The sequence below is a fragment of the Scatophagus argus genome, chromosome 4 (genome assembly GCF_020382885.2).
Source record: "Scatophagus argus isolate fScaArg1 chromosome 4, fScaArg1.pri, whole genome shotgun sequence".
Lineage (NCBI taxonomy): Eukaryota > Metazoa > Chordata > Actinopteri > Scatophagidae > Scatophagus > Scatophagus argus.
In genome coordinates, this window is record NC_058496.1 from 23065518 (window position 1) to 23082147 (window position 16630).

Below are 16630 nucleotides of genomic sequence, written 5' to 3' on the forward strand. Positions count from 1 at the left end.
CTCTGGTATCTAATTACTGGCAGATACCCTGACATGAGTTATCAGAATCAGTACTAATAGAGAAAAAGTGAAAAGTGCCGCATGCCTAACTGAGATCGAGCCTATTCACTTAAATAGGTTTAACACCTGTGAGGGAGGCCTGCCTGTCGCTGTCCTGTGATTTAACTATGTGAAAAGAGATCAATGATGTTGCAGTCACTAAATAAACAAAGAGCTCACATACCGCAGGGCTCTAAACGTCCACTTCTGTGAGAAGTTTGTTTATGTTTGTCGCATTTTTGTGTTTATTATTAGGGTAGAGAGGCATGTGCAACAAACATATCTCAATATTTACACAAAGCCAAATAACCTGAATTGTGAAAGCAAAAAGAAAGATGCCAATAATTCTAAGGTAGAAAAGAAATTGCTTATCTGCCTCTAGATTTCTACCACACAATCTATCAGTCTGATCATCTCACCAACGAGTCAAATGTAAAGTACCTGAACTGGCCAGTGATGACACTAGTGTGAAATTAACCTTTCGAATTACAAAGATGACAAAAATATAAATGGTTTCATAGTTTTTTTTTCTGTCAACGGTGACTAACACGGCTTACCAATCGATACAAAAAACTCACACTGAGTCAGCAGAGATTTGGTTTATCGTAACTGTTGTGACAGAAAAGTCACAAATTCACTCCTGGTCAACGTGTGCTTTAAGAGACACTAAACCACAAGCAGCTCAGTCCCTTTAAGTTCAGTCTCATTAGGTGAGATATGCCTGAAAATAAAAGAAAGCATCCATAAATCGAACCTGTCTGTGTGCTCTCCTGACCTTCCAGTAATAGTCCTTGTCATCCCAGCAAGTGCCTGTCCTGACCAGCAGTCCATGGGTCCACGGGCTCCAGCACCACATCACGACTTTACTCAGAACCAGAGCAGGAACTTCAGAACCTAAATGTTCTCGGAGAAAAAAACCTCATCAACAAGCCTCCAGAGGTCCCACTCCCCTTGTCACAGATTGGCCGAACCCCCGTCGGCACTCTGCTCATACATATTTACTTTACCAGCTGTGTCAACAAACGAGAAGAACAACACTAGAAAAAATTAACTTTTGCTGGGAAAAGAGAAAATGGGTTTCCAGAAGCTCAGCAGGTCCATCAATGTCTGTGAAAGGTGAAGTGAAGCCCTTATAGTAACGACGTCAAATCACAAAAACAGCAGCACTGTGGTTTTCAGACATTCAAGAACTGCCAAACAGAAAATGAAAGCTAAAGACGAGGCAATAAAATTCAAAGGAATTTCCCTGATTAACCAACAGAGGGATTCACCTTCAAGCACAGTTTGAATGCTCAGAGACATCACTGGTAGTCGGGTCAGTCTGCTGGGAGAATGCTGACACCGACAAGTGCATTATAACCAACCAACCATTCACATGTTCCGCATCAAATAATAATACAAGTTTATTGTCTGTTTTTAAGGATCTTGGGTGCAGCAGCTGAAAACAACTTGAAAATTGTTGTTTAATCTCGTCCAACAGTCCAAAAAATCAAATATATTCAGCTTATTATCACATGTGACAAGGGCAAAGTGCCACATCCTGACACTGGAGAAGCTGAGAATGTGCAGAATTTTAACCTTGAAAAAAATAACTGAAACAACTTGATTATCAAGATTGCGGCTGATTAATTTTCTATTTATCAGCTAACTGATTAATTGACTAATCATTTGTGCTCTTAAAATCATTTTGAACAAAACAAAAGATATACTTAACCCAAATCTCTAATAGCTCTGTCTTCACAGCTACATTAAACAATTGAGTACTGTTGAGTGAGAATGGTCCTGTATTATGGAACTTAATACTGACATTAGTTTTTATATGACATGTGTGACAGATGACATACGGGTGGGTGGTGGGGCTGGTGTGTGGGCTGTGCATTGGAGGGGCCATGAAAAAAGAAATCAATACCATGGGTTGTTTGGTTTAGAAAAGTCTGAGAAAATCGATATAACAGAAAGCATGGCAGGTGAAAGGGAAATGGAAACTTGAAATAACAGATCATCAGATCATCACAGATCAGACTTTCAGGAATCCAAGGGGAGATTTTATTTTTCCTTCTAGGGATCAACACATGCCTCATTTCTACTGCACTGGGACACAAACCCCATGAGAGAGTTTCACAATAACAAACAAAGACTTGAGGAAACTTCCCATCCACTCCCAGCGAAGCAGCCCCGGTCAGAGCTGTCGCCGACAGCCTCTGGATTTATTCTCTGCCATTGTTCCAGCCAGCAGAGCCATTCAGGTGCTCCCCTGAGGTCCCAGCATTTAAAAATGCTTTCTTATGCCAACTGGGGGATCACAGGGAGATCAGCTCTGCACTGAGGCGACCTGACAACCGTCACCCAGGCTGAGAGAGAAACACAGCAGCCTCTCTGCACTTGTTTAGGTGATGGTTCTGTCAAAAAAATATTCTTTCACTGACTGATATCTTTTCTACTGATTCACTTGATTTTAATGGCTGTTTGTTGATTCTTTCTTTATTTTGAAGTGAGATGTTTCTGCATGCACCAGGGTTTAATCATCTGACCTGCACAGATTGATGGCTGCATCTCTGGTTTCACTCACAGTGCAAAACACATTTAACAACCATGTATGCAAAGTTTCTAAACCAAACAAAACTGTTCAACTGTACAGTATTCAAATCAGGACAGGAGTGTTATCAGCTATAAATACTTACAAATAATCAGAATCAGAATCAGAATTTCTTTATTTATCCCTGGAGGGAAATTCTTGAAAATAATTTAATAGTTAAACGCTTAACGTGAGGGAAATGTGACTATATATGAGATTAATAGATTGTTAATACTAATGTATTAATGTGTGAGCTGCAGTTTATCGCTGTAGTTACCCAAAGTGGAGCCAGTTTTAACTACTTTATGTTAGGGCTGAACAATTAATCAAAATATTATAAAGTGGCAATACGGCCAAATGCTATAAACAAATTGCAGGAGCTGCAATTTTTTGATAAAGGCAAAGTGTGTTACAACATAACATTATAAATGAAGCATTATGGTGCTACAGAGATGCCCCAGAATACAAATCACGTCCTCCAAACGAAAGGGAACATGTTTGTTTGGTACAAAATAACACAATCATCGTGTTTATATTTTTGTCGCTGAAAATGCAAAAAAAATCACCACCAAAATTGGGACTCAAATCACAATTACAAAACCAGTCAATATAGTCACAGTATGATTTTTCTTTTCTTTTTGTGAGGGGAAGGAGGCTTATCATTCAGCACCCCTTTGTATACAGTTAACGACTTTAGTTCCCAACCTCCAACGGGAGAAATCTGACAGGTCGTGAGATGATTACCAGGAGAAAAAGGAAGGAAAAAAAGTCCTGACACATACATTTGTATTCATTACTTTTCTTTAATCTTTGCTGGTTGAGCAAGATCATTTCATAACTTCCTGTGAGTTGTGAGGTAAGAGTCAACAAACAAACAACAACAAATAAGAAAAGTATAAACAGTACAGCTAAATGTTAAGCACCCGTTCATTCTCTGTTACAAGTCTGTCAGTCGACAAAATATCTCCTCCCTCCTTGTCCAGTCTTTGTCCCTAGTGTGGTCCTACCTGTCCACGTCACATCCACATCCTCCTTTTCCCAATGCCCTCATCAGTTCTGCTGTATACATACCTGCCCTTGAGCAACTGTTTATTGTGCTATCCAAGCTTTTATCGTGCATGCCTTGTTTTTTGACCCTTGTCTGCCCTTCTCAGACTTTAGCCTGCTTACTTAAGCCCCTCTGGACTTGGTTGCCTGTTGTGATTGCCTGTCTGTCGCTGAACCATTTTTTTGTTTAACGACCCCTATTAGCATCAGATCATTGGTGTGGGCGTAGAGTAAGGGACTAACAGTACACCAACTGCCTGAAGAGAATCTGTACACCGCTATAAACAATAACAAATCTTTAAATGCTGGGCAGGAGTGTGAATCCACAACAAATAATAATAAGAAGAAAATATGACTGTTCCTTCTTCAATCCAGAGTTAATTGTGTTAATTGAGTTGATATTAGTTTGAACACTTCACTTACAATGCTCATTGTCTGTTGAAAAGTGACTGGAATGAAATACTTGACAGAATAAACAAACAGTGGGCCTTTGCAGCAAACATCATCAACAAGTCTGCAGATGTCCATTCATTTCCTTTACAGCTGACAGTTTGACAGCTCGATCACTTGGCAGCTGACAACAGCTCTGTCTGGCAAACCACGGAGACGCTCAGAGCTTTTAACTCACTAAACATAAGAGAATCAAGTCTCTGAAAAGTGAACCGCAGTACAAATTACTGGGGCCAACAATAAGCTTAAAAATGTATGTTATAAATTTTTTATTAACACTACCCAGTTAACAAGAACTATACCTGTTACAAATGCGAAAAATCATGTTGGATAAACATTTTTAGTCAAATAAAGTGAGGCACAGGAATATTATTTGAAAATGGGTGTGTTTGGTTTGAGACTGTACCTCCCCAAGAAACATATTTGACTACTCAGAGGTCCTGCATAGGCATGAAAACCTTACACAGGTGATCTTAATTATTTTGTCTGATTGGCCCTCCTCTCAGGCCTGTGTGGGAAAGTACCAACATATTACTCGCACCTGTTAGAGCACAACACATTACACCTTTATCAGTTTTACTGATACAAGGCAACAAATTGCATTTATTTGTTTTGCTAATTAACTTGTAGTAACAAACATAGTATCTGGCTGTATTATCCTCACAGGCAATGTTTTCCCAAGCTAATAAAGACCTCCATTTAAAGGTGGTCTCACTTGCCTCTCAGACGCTGATGCTCATAACTGTGCCCATCTGTGTTTAGGTTTAAGCAACAAAAGCTCTTTGGTTAAGGTTAGGGAGAGGTTCTGGTTATTATCAAATGCTACTTATTTCATCATATCTTGTGCACTTTTTCAGTATTAAACCAAGACTATAATCTTTCCCTGACCTTAACCAAGGGCTGCAAGTGCCTAAATCTAACCATACAAATAATGGTGCTGTCAGTAGTCATATTGTATTGCAACACTGTTTTGGCAGAAAACAATAAACGCTGTCAGTGAATATATTACTGGTACATCCAGTATCCACATTTTTGCAACTTGTCAGATACGTATTACTTATACTTACTTACTTGCCAGGGTAAATCCCTTTAATAGGCAGGTTTTAACCTAAATGTAAAGCAAAATTTAAACAGATTTCCAGAAAAGAAATGTCAATTAACACGCAACTGTATCTTCTACCATTATGCAAATAATCAGATTTGATTTATCAAAATAAAGAGCTGTTGGCAACAGTTCTCAAGTCAGATGCAACAAGATGATATAAAAGGGCTCCAGTCAAACCTCAAACGAATGAAAGGAATTTTTAAAATCGATGGAAAGAATTATGACCTTTCTGTTTCATGTAATAATTTGAGCAGTCTTAAAATCTTCTCATCGCCCACACAGAGCTGATGTTTTGTCTGTTGCTCTTTCAGTGTCTTCAGTGAAGCAGAAGCTTCAGCTGGCATTTAAGTCATCTGTTTCCTGCATGACATGATTTATTCATTAAGATTTTTCTGAAGAGCGGGCGCACAATGATGATGTCACCATTTTGCTTTTGATTTTTTGCATTATGTAAACTTTAACAACATTTTTTTTAAACAAGTGGATGGAAACACAGCTTTAGCTTAGCTCTACCCATCCTTACCGTGAGCATGGGTCTAATCAGCGCTGTGTGGGTGTGCAGAGCCTTTAATATGCAATGCCACATATTGTGACATGATGAACTAAGAGTGTGCTCCAGAAATTTAATACTGCAGCTATTAAGCTGGGTAACTTGCAAGAGGCAACAAAAATGTTGAAAATCAAAGCATCAGATAGAAATTTTTTAGTCTTTAATATAATGTGGGTCTTGCACAAAAAAGATACTAAAAACAGGATACTATATTTCCCCTAATGCCCAAGCAAAATCTATGAATCACAACACACAACCCTGGCAAACACACACCCCCATCTGTAACAAAGGCTGTCTGTTATAAATCTGAAGTCTCCAAGCCTGTGCTGACATCACTATGATTTCATCAAGTGTCACTGTCTCAGACTTCACAAAGTTCTGTCACAGAGCATTTTACACAAGTGTTTTCACAGCCTGCTGGTTTCCTTTTAATATAAAACAATTTTTAATGTACGTGTGCTTGGAAACAATGTCTCCCGTTGTGACTATGATACAACAGATCGGAGAGAGAATGACTTCGTTTGACCTCAGAGAAGAATTCAGACCACATGAAACACAATCAGGTGTTACAGCCGAGAGACACGGACAGGGTGTGAGAAAGAGTGAGAAAAGCTACAGCAAACAGCTGACAGCACAACAGGATATCAAATCTAGTTAAATGTTATTGTTAGAACACATTTCATGCAACAATATAAGCTCAGGTGCTCTACAGCTGTGATGAAAAATTATGGTGGGTTACGAACAACAAACTAATCAAACTCCTGCACAATCTGGACACAACAGGAAGAGATTTTGTGTCAGGATTTTTTTGGTTCAAACTCAGAAGTGAATACATGGTCTGCATTTCCAAAGGTTGTGAAGTTCTTTGTGGAGACAACTGCAAAACAGAACTGTGCTCACAAGCTTACTGCTGATGAGGGGCATAATTTTTGAGCTCTGTGTAACTGCACCCAAATGCACCATTCTGTCCCCCATCAAGCTGCCAATACCTGACTGCTGATACAGACTTCTGAAAAGAAAAACACCATGGTATAACAGACTACATGGCCATGCATACATGGTTCCAGTTCATCCCAAAGGCGTTAGATGGGGATGGGGTCAGGGCTGTGTGCAGTCACAAGGCAACAATTTGAGCACAAGGGTATCCACATACTTTTGGCCATATAGTGTATTTTTATTTGGCTTGTCTGGGGAATACTGCCAGTTTTTATGCCACACTGCATAAAGAGCGATAAAAATCAAAAGTTGCACCACAGATGTGTAAAAGGGGGTACAGCCCAACACCTGCATGTCTAAGCCCGGGCTCCATTTTTACCAAAAATCTACAAGTCATTATCATTTAAATGACTGCAAAAGTGTTCAGTGGGGGCAAGAGAACAGAGGTAGTAATGAACTGAAAGACCAAAAATATTAACAAAAAGGACAGATTCAAACAAACACACACGCAGGTTTAATATCAGCCTGTGCACATAAAAAAAAACAAAAACAAAAAAACAACTACTAATGAAATGTTCACCCACAAGAGCATCTGTCTGTTGTTTTCAGTCTGGGAATTTATTAACAAGCTGACACAGAAATACATTCATTAGGCACCGTGGGATTATTATAGACACAACCAAACATGTCAAAATATCAAAGGGCACAGCCTCCTCTGCAGAGAGATGGTTGCCTGGGTGTGCAGGGTTTGGTGGCCGTGGCAGCCCGTCTCTCACACACACACACACACACACACACACACACACACACACACACACACACACAAACACAGAGAGGTGTTTCCATCACTTCTGGGGATATTACAAAGACTTACATTCATTTCCTGGAGGCTCAGCCACCACCTAACCATAACAATAAACATTACTTGCCTAATTCTAACCCTGACCTCAGCCTAACCTTAAAGCAACTCTTCAACCTAATATGTAATGATTTATATTATGGGGACTTGTGTTTTGTCCCCATAAGTAAGGTGGGTCCTCACAATGTGACAAGTACAGGAATAAGCATACGTACACACACACACACACACACACAAACAAACTTACACAGCTGAGCTCTTTTGTCTATTAGTTCTTCTCAGTAAGAACAACGCTAGGCAAACTTGGCAGACAAAACTTGAGAAAACAACCCTGTGTTCACATTGTGAAATAACCTTGACATCACACTGGCATGAGGTGACAGGTTTTGAAATCTGATAGCAAGAAGCAAACATTATCACCTGAGGGCAAACTGAGAGTCAAAATGAGGTGAGAAGTCAACAAGTCATGAACAGCAGAGAAAGAAAAAGATATTAAAAATGCATCACGCTTAGCTAAATATACAGTTGAAGTTAAAATCCATAAGCTGCTGGGTTTCAACACTGCTCATTAAAGTCCTAGTGAGTCATGTGAATTTAGCTTAAAAGGCCTAATTGGCTGTTAATTGGTCTGAGGTAGAAAACAAAACCAACTATCAAAATGGATCAGACATCTTCTCTACTCTGAATCAGACCAGTAAAACAAATATGTAGAAAGCTATAACTGTGGTCAGGTTTACACTGTGAACCACACAAAACATACACAACATATTACTGAGTCATGCATAAACACTCACACAGTGTTCATTTACATCTGTACAAGCGGACAAATAAACACAAGCACACAGTTGCAGGCCTGCACAAATACACTGATGTACACAAAAACACACATGCAGTGTGTACACACAATGAAAAAACACACAAGCTCACACTGCGGCACTGGACACACACACACACACTTAGTGGTCATCCTAAAAATGTGGGTATCAGGTTCTGCCTGTTGTAATTACATAATATAATATTTAGTGTTGTTCTTTCTGCATAAAATGAATATATATATATATATATATAAAATGAAATCTTAAATGTACTTTGCAGTATACAGTATGTCACTTATAAGTGCATAGAAAACACACACATTCACAGATAGAAACTGGCACACACATACAATTACAATTCAGTGTATGCCTACTGACGCGTGCACACACACACATATACATAAAGAAACATTATATAGCATTTGCACACATGCATATAAAACCTTTATGAATGCAGTCATGATTTCACACATACACTGTATGAATATGTATGCACACACACACACACACACACACACACACACACACACACACACACACACACACACAGAGAGCCAGATCTCTACAGTGTGGTGGAGCTCACCAGGTCGTCCAGGATGGTGACGGGGAAATCGAACATGCACATCTTGACAGGCTGAGCGAGGGCTCTTTGCAGGTTAAACAGGGACTTGGTTTCCATGCTGAACACTGAACGCACCGCGGAGCCTCTGCTCGACCGCTCGCACAACAAACATATACCAAAAATTTCAAAAAAAAATAAAATAATAAAAATAAAAATAAAACAAGACGAAAATCGGGGAGGAACTCCCCAGGCGGGCTGCTCGCTCACTCTGCCTCTCGCCGCAAGACTGCAAGGAATCCGTCTCAGAGAATAAAAAGAGGAACCCCTGCACCTCCACCTCCTTCCTTGTCTTCTTCCCAGCCACCAACAACCCTGCCCGCCCCTGGTTTCCCTCCCTCCCTCCCTCTTTCTCCTCTCGTCTATCCTCCTTTCCTCCTCCTCCTCTTCCCTTCCTCCCTCACCAGGGAACGTCTTAACTGTCAGCAGCTGCTCTCTTGTCTTTCCGTCTTCTGGAGGTATTGCCCAACAGCTCAACAACACTCAGCTGTTACGCCACGACTGCAGAGTGTTTGCTTTCTCTCTTCTCTGTAATGCTCAGGCTGAAGTGTTCAGACTTGCTACAGGAGCGTGTGCATCTGCTGGACGAAAAAAAAAAAAAAACCCTTGCCAAATGAAATGCAGCAGGTACACAGAGGGGATCTGAGTTGCCGTCTGACTCTCTTCTGCTTCATTATGCTGCAGCGATTTAATCAAGAGGGAAGGACTGGCTCTGTTTTGCTCTTGTAGTGCCAGACTGTCTGTGTGAGCCCATTAAAGATGAAGCAGGGTGACTGCTTTTGAGGCTGATGTATGAATCAGTCTCCCCACTCATTAATGCTGCTGGTAAATGTGAAACCAGACGTTCTGGCGGATTTCCAGCCCCCAACTGAAAAACTGTTGTTTCTTCTGTGAATATCTGCTGGGACGATAAAAGTGGCTGAAAATCCTCCAGCGTCCTCCTGCCTTCCTATTGAGCATTATTGAATCTTTGATGGTGTCAGTGCCGTGGCGTTTTTGCACTGCACCTGTCACAGATTCAGAGACCACCTGTCAGTCAAACAGAGCGAGGAATTCTGTGACATCTTATTCTCTGATGGATAAACTTTGAGATTTGTTAGGTGGCACTCCTCTATTTATCTATTAAGCCACATCTCGGGGATAGCTGTCCATGCCAGCTTTATATTTAGTCATGCAGTTTAGTTTACTGTAAGGTAAGCAATACAAATAATAAAATATTACGCTATATACACAGTAATAAAGGAACACAAGCAATATCTTCCACTAATGTTTAAAAAGAATTATTTTAGGCTGGTATTTTAGGCTGTGCACAACAAGACTCACTGTGCCAAACTGATCCAGTTTGGAGTATATGTTTTCTCAAACTATAGTGTATGTTGTTTTTTGTTTGAGGGTTAATAAAGTTTAGCAAATCCTATCCTGTATCTATCACCAACACTATACTGGGTGTGCTTTACTCAGTACTGATAGAAAAGATAAAAAGTTGCTTTGACCCAGCATTACTTTTGTTACTACTGCTGGTTATTCATCAAAGCTACAGTTACAAACTCTTTTTAAAGTCAACCTCTTTTCTGACCTCTTTTCAAAGACACGTCACTATTGCAGTTTTGAATGTCATGTGACCGTTTTAAGGTAAATCTTGAGCTTGTTGTGTCCAACACTTGGTCAAAACAACCCATTGGTATGATTCTCTTATGGAGGAACCACCAAATCATCAGGGTTTTTTTAGGAGTAAATGTTAAAGCTTTCAAAATGAATCACAGAGCACCACTCATGGTTATGAAAATGTCATGAATGATCACGTTAAATGCGCAGAAGTCACACCTCTGAGCACAAGTGATATTTGTGTGAATCTGTCTCCTCATTTATGTTGTTCTGCGTAAACTGTCAGCAGATAAGACGTTTCTAGGGTCAATTATTAATAATAAGATTATTTTGAAAAGAAATAACATCTAATGTATCAGACTAGTTTGCAGTCAGTCTTGTGTGTATACAATCACAACAAAAATGATTAGGCAATTATTTTGATAATAAAATAATGCTTTTAGTCATTTTTAATCATTTGACTGCTTACAGCTTCCCAAATGTGTCGATTTTTTGCTTTGCTTTGTCATAAATGACAATAAACTGAATATCTTTAAGTTCTGGACAGGTAGCTGGACAAAACAAGACTTCTGAGGACATCACCTCAAGGTGTGGGAAACAACCCAAGGCATTTTACAAACAATATTCAATTATTTGTAGAGATTTATTCAGAAAATAATCTCCAGGTTAATTCACAATGAAAATAATCATTAGTGGCAGCCGTATACACAACTTCAGCTTTAAGACAGTGAACGTCTATGAAAACTGGGTGATCTAAATTGAAGTTCTCCAGCTACACTCAAAGTATGCAGGTGAGTATGTGATGTTACTTGTTTTACAGCCATGTGTGTAGACCCATGTGTCTTGAGTGCATATTTACAAAGAGGATATACTATGAACCGTACGCTTCATGTGATTTGAGTTGCATCATCTAACTAAAAACAACATAACAAACTGAGGCCTTTGACTGCATTTGAAGAGAAACCAGACGTCTTCTGCGTTAAATGTTTTTTTCCTTCTGTGTGTGGGTGAGGGGTTTCCCACAGCAGCAGAGCTGATCTCCCCCCCACCCAAACTGGACTCCATACTGGCATTTTCTTCATCATCTTGAACCTGAAAACTCAAAGTCTCCTGTAGACTCTCAGAAATATTTGTAGTAGTCAGCCTTGTTGTATGTAGGTCACATAGCTTTTACCCCAAATGGATGAAATGATGATAGAAAGGAAGTAGGTTTGCTTTGACCTGATAAAAATTCTGCCACAGCGATGTGAAAATGATCTGTATTTTGTTTTTCAAAGCCTCTGAGGTTTTTTTTTTACCTATCAATCTAGTCGTGCTGTCAGTTTTTTATCCAACACTGCTTTTGCCACTTTGCTTTTGTGTTTCCTCATGATGCAGATGTACTGCAACTGAGTGTCAACAAACACGCCGTGTATTAACCCAGAGGAAATATAACCCAAAATGAGTAAAAGAGAACTCTGTTTGCTCATTCCTCAATTTAAGACTTTTCTTTCTTTCACTTGGCTAATATTTGCATATTTACACTCAGTCTGAATATTTTAAGCGTGCTGGCTACAAGTCCAAGCTTGTAGTCTTGGGGAATTTAAACAGAGAACAAAGACAGACTTCAGTCCTGATTCAGATGCAAATGACGTTTGACGTCGCGATTTAAAAGTACAGCAGTGAGCGGAGATGAAGTGCTGTAGCTTTTAAAAACACAGAGACAGTGGAAGAAGAAGAAGAAGAAGAAGAAGAGGAAGAGAGCACAGCTGAAGGAAAAGAGCGAGAGGGCCTGAAACACCACTGGGAACTGCTTTCAAATGCAGAGCCCATCCCACGGCTGAATACTGTAGGAGAGACGTTGTCATGGAAACAGGGAGGCAAAGCCGGCTCTTCACAGGGCTATGTAAGACCAACCCCCTCCCCTCTCCCCTTCCACTCCTCCCCTCTTCCTCTACAGATACCGAGCCAGGACAGGAAGCCCAACTGTAACCTGCAGGTCTGCTTCCTGTGGCCTGAGACAAAGGCAGGACGGGCGGTGCAGGTACACATGAAGTTGATTTATCTGCAGCACGTGACTGTGCAGACTGTCATCACTGCTCTCCATACAGCATGATCTTGTCTGGTTAAATGTTGCTTCGAGACGATGATGAGTTGAAGCTTATCGTACATACCGTCCAGAATCTGACGAAATGTGTGGCTCTGCGTTTGCTGAGCTCAGATTTTATCTTATGTTTCTGTCACCACAGATGCTTTGTTTTGTTCTGTTGTCAAGCTGCTTTGGTGGAGAACAGTCAATTTTCTACAGTGAAAAGGCTGTATCATATCATTGTAAAACATGAACATTAAAAATTAAAATTATTAACAGCACAGATATTTATATGGTTGGTTTATTTGACAACTAACTAAACTGTCTCATTTGGTAATGGTAAAATGCCAGCTTAAACAGCTGCACATTAGCCTAATTTTGAGTGCACCCACTAATCGAACAACATCACAGGTGCAATATCAGTAAATAAGAACAAGCCATCTGGTAAATTCATAGTCCCAACAAAAACAGGGCAGTACACCACCAGAGTAACAGCTGCTAACCGTTTTCTCTTTGTATTCATGACTATAGCTGCCATTACTTAGCTTTATTAGCTGTACTCCAAGCTAGTGTCGGGAATATTGGGACTGCAAGGAAGAAGAGTTTTTCGGGCCATTCGGGAGGCAGCGCGTAATGCTGGCAGGGAATGGCGCCAAAGTGGGCGTCAGATGAGCAGGTGACAGAACCAGGCTGAGCAGCTCTCTGTGAACTCTGCCACAGGGACCGAATACAACCTCTGAGACTGATGGAGGCCAATTTGACGACAGGGTATAAAGAACAGTATAGAAAATAAACTTTTATAAAATACAGTACCGACTAGCTGTGAATTAAAGGTTTATTAAGTGAGAAAAAATAGGTGTAAGAATATTTACTTTCTTGGCATTAAGCAGCTTTATTTTGTTTATTTATGAGACTAAAAAAGCTGAGAGAGCCTGCTCATATGTATCTCACATCAGAAACTACAGGCTGTTATTAGACTATCGGCAACTAGAGGTACAAAGTGGTATTACAATTTTTGAAAGTTTTAAACTAATATTCTTACTTACTTTGCCTTCACCAATATTTTTCTTGTCTTAACCGTAACCCATGACTTGATCTACTTCAACTCAAATGTAAAAATCATGTAACACTTATTGTAGCCTAACATTTTTGCTGGTAGTACCTCTCTGGCAGAAAGCAACCAAAAAGGAGGTTTTTTTTGAATAGGAAGACTGAGAAATCTACTGTCTTCAAACATAGCAAAACTAGAGAGTTAAAAATAGGCACTCAAATCCAATATTAACCAATGATTGTCATGTTACAGAATTTTTAATATATATATGAGTATGAGTATATATATGGGGTAATCTTGACATCAGTCCCACTAAAAACATTTAATTACAAGCAGTCCAAGTCTGAGATGTCTTCTCTTTAGGAAAACAAGGAATGGAACGGAATGTAATTAGATTAGATTTAAACTTGATCTTGAATATAAAATATAATTCATCTGCAAGTCATTGGCCTCAGAAAGATGAACTGATGTCATCCCTCCTCTCTCACTGACAGCTCGTTTTATTTCCTAAACTAGAAAAATACTTCAAAAAACGAAAAGAATCAATAAAAAGTCCGAATGAGCAGCAGACTTTATGTTTCAGGCCTGCAGAGACTCGGCATGGAAAACTTGCCTTCAGTCAGCATGAGCGCGCCTGCAAATGATTACAGTGTCTACACACGCAAATCTGATACGGTCACTTGGAAATTACAAACGTGGACAGTCGGCTTTAAAAAGCAGATTTGAAAAACAAATTAGAGACGTTTGTTTGACTGAACAAACAGCTGATGAGAAAGCAAAAAGCAGAGCACAATAATCTGACTGTGAAATAGTCAGAAACCCTCAGCAACAAGTCGAAATGTTACACTGCTCCTGCATTTTGCAACACTGTTCATACACATCTCCATCGCACAAAAATGCTCCTGACAAGAAATTTCAAGGACAGGCCCTCCCTCCACACACATACACAACTAATGCTTCTGGAAAAAAAAAAGAAAAAGAAAATCCCTCGGGACTAAAAAGTGGAGAAAAAAAATGTCTGATTCTTGTCACATTCCATCAAACAAAGAAGTCAGATATGCTTGGAGTGAAGTCAAGCTTCAAGAACAGAGTGCTTTTTGGAGCGCCCTGCAGAAAATGGAGCACCATGGCAGCAACAGAAAGGCTTACTGCTTTATCTACAGTCCTTACAATAGTGGAAAAAAGGCAAATAAATGTTTCAAAAGAGGATAAACATCAATAATACCAGTGAGAGGAAACAGGATTTACGTGGAGGGGAGAAAAGAAGAATAAGAAATGCTTGTTTACAGTGAAATCGGGGCAATGTGTTTTGTTTCTGGTGTGTGTGTGTGTGGGGGGGGGGGGGGGGGTTAAACAAGTCCTTTAAACAGAGGCAGCGGGAAGCCTAACATCCTGAAGCAGTCGCTCTCATCCTGCTCGTCTCTCAGAGAGGGCTCAGGAGGTGACCTCTGACACCAATTCATCGTGTTTACTTGACGAGTTGTGTTGGAATAAGCCCTGCGGTGTTGATAAATGTTGGTTTACAAGAAAAACATCAAAGTGCTACGCTAAAACTGCACCGTGAAACTTCACCTGCTTAAACATTTTTATTTTCAATATTTCATATTTCAGCCTGGCAGACATGGGACATTTTACACCAATCAGAGTCAGGCGTTCTCTGGAAGGAGCACACGTCCACACAGTCTCAGTTTCACTCTCTCAGACTTGTTTTTGTTACCACCTGTCTCACCTGTGAAGTGAACCTGGCGGGATTCATGTCAGCGAACGTGTGTGGATATAAAGCTTTACATGAACAATACATGGTCTCACCGTTGCATTGAACATCACTAAATATTTTTAAATTAAATGAATATCACTTGTAGTAAAAACAACTTTCATGACTTTCATACAACTTTCATACAAATGCAGCCAAGAAGCTCAGAAAAAAATGCATTTTTTGGGGGGGGGCATTTTTCCCCAATTAAAAGAAAATGCAATCCATCCTTTTTATATACCGCTTATCCGTCAGGGTCGCGGGGGAGCTGGAGCCTATCCCAGCTGACTACAGGCGACAGGCGGGGTTCACCCTGGACTGGTCACCAGTCAATCGCAGGGCCAACACACAAAGACAGACAACCACACACTCTCACACTCACACCTAGGGGCAATGTAGAGCAGCCAGTTAACCTAATGTGCATGTTTTTGCATGAGAACCCTCTTACTATGAGGCAACAGTGCTAACCACTGCACCACCGTGCCACTCAAAATGCAATCCGTGCATTCATTTTCTACACCCACTTATTCTGCTGTGGGTCACAGGATGCTGGAGTATATCCCAGCATGCACTGCCCTAAAACACATACTAATACACAGACATATGCACACCTACAGGACAGACATTCCAGTTCTCTTGACCTGCATGTCTTTGGACTGAAGGATTAGAAAGTCCACACAGAATCAGTCAATCAATACTAAACAACTAATACAAATTGATTAATTTCCTGCTGAGTGACTAATGGATCCATTAACTAAGCATTTCCCCGTGTACAAAATCATCAACACAAGAGTCTTCTCCTTACATCTGCACCAGTACCTCCTCTGCTCCTCATGAGCAGACACACCTTACATCTCTGACGCTATGATGCATTATTGATGTGTCAGCTTTTGTCTCTGGTCACTGATGCTGCTGTGGGGTAAACAAGATGAAATAAACCCTCTTAACCACCCCTTCAGCCCCCCACCCACACGACAGATCTTGGATATGAGCTCCACTGGCTGAAGGATATTTCCTCAAGGGCTTCCAGCCTGTAGCTGAGAAGACTGAGGAAAATGAGTCTGAACACAAGCGGATGCAACAAGCACCAGCAGGTTCATTTTAAGAAAACGGTACCACATTTTCATTCATTGGTTATTTTGTCAATTAATCAATCAA

General features: G+C 40.2%; 1 protein-coding gene across 4 annotated transcripts in view; it reads right to left on the reverse strand.

The window, feature by feature from the left end:
* Positions 1–16630, reverse strand: part of LOC124057518 (ral guanine nucleotide dissociation stimulator-like) — a 53240-nt gene that overhangs the window by 34430 nt on the left and 2180 nt on the right. Inside the window, exon 1 of one of the 4 annotated variants that reach the window (XM_046385871.1) lies at positions 8960–9243. The exons of 1 other annotated variant lie outside the window; for it this stretch is intronic. In XM_046385871.1, the coding sequence (XP_046241827.1) occupies positions 8960–9055 (96 nt within the window). In that variant the 5' untranslated portion in view covers positions 9056–9243. Of the gene's footprint in view, positions 1–793; positions 1634–8959; positions 9244–16630 lie in introns of those variants that run through there. 2 more of the 4 variants (XM_046385872.1, XM_046385870.1) reach the window with 2 other exon arrangements.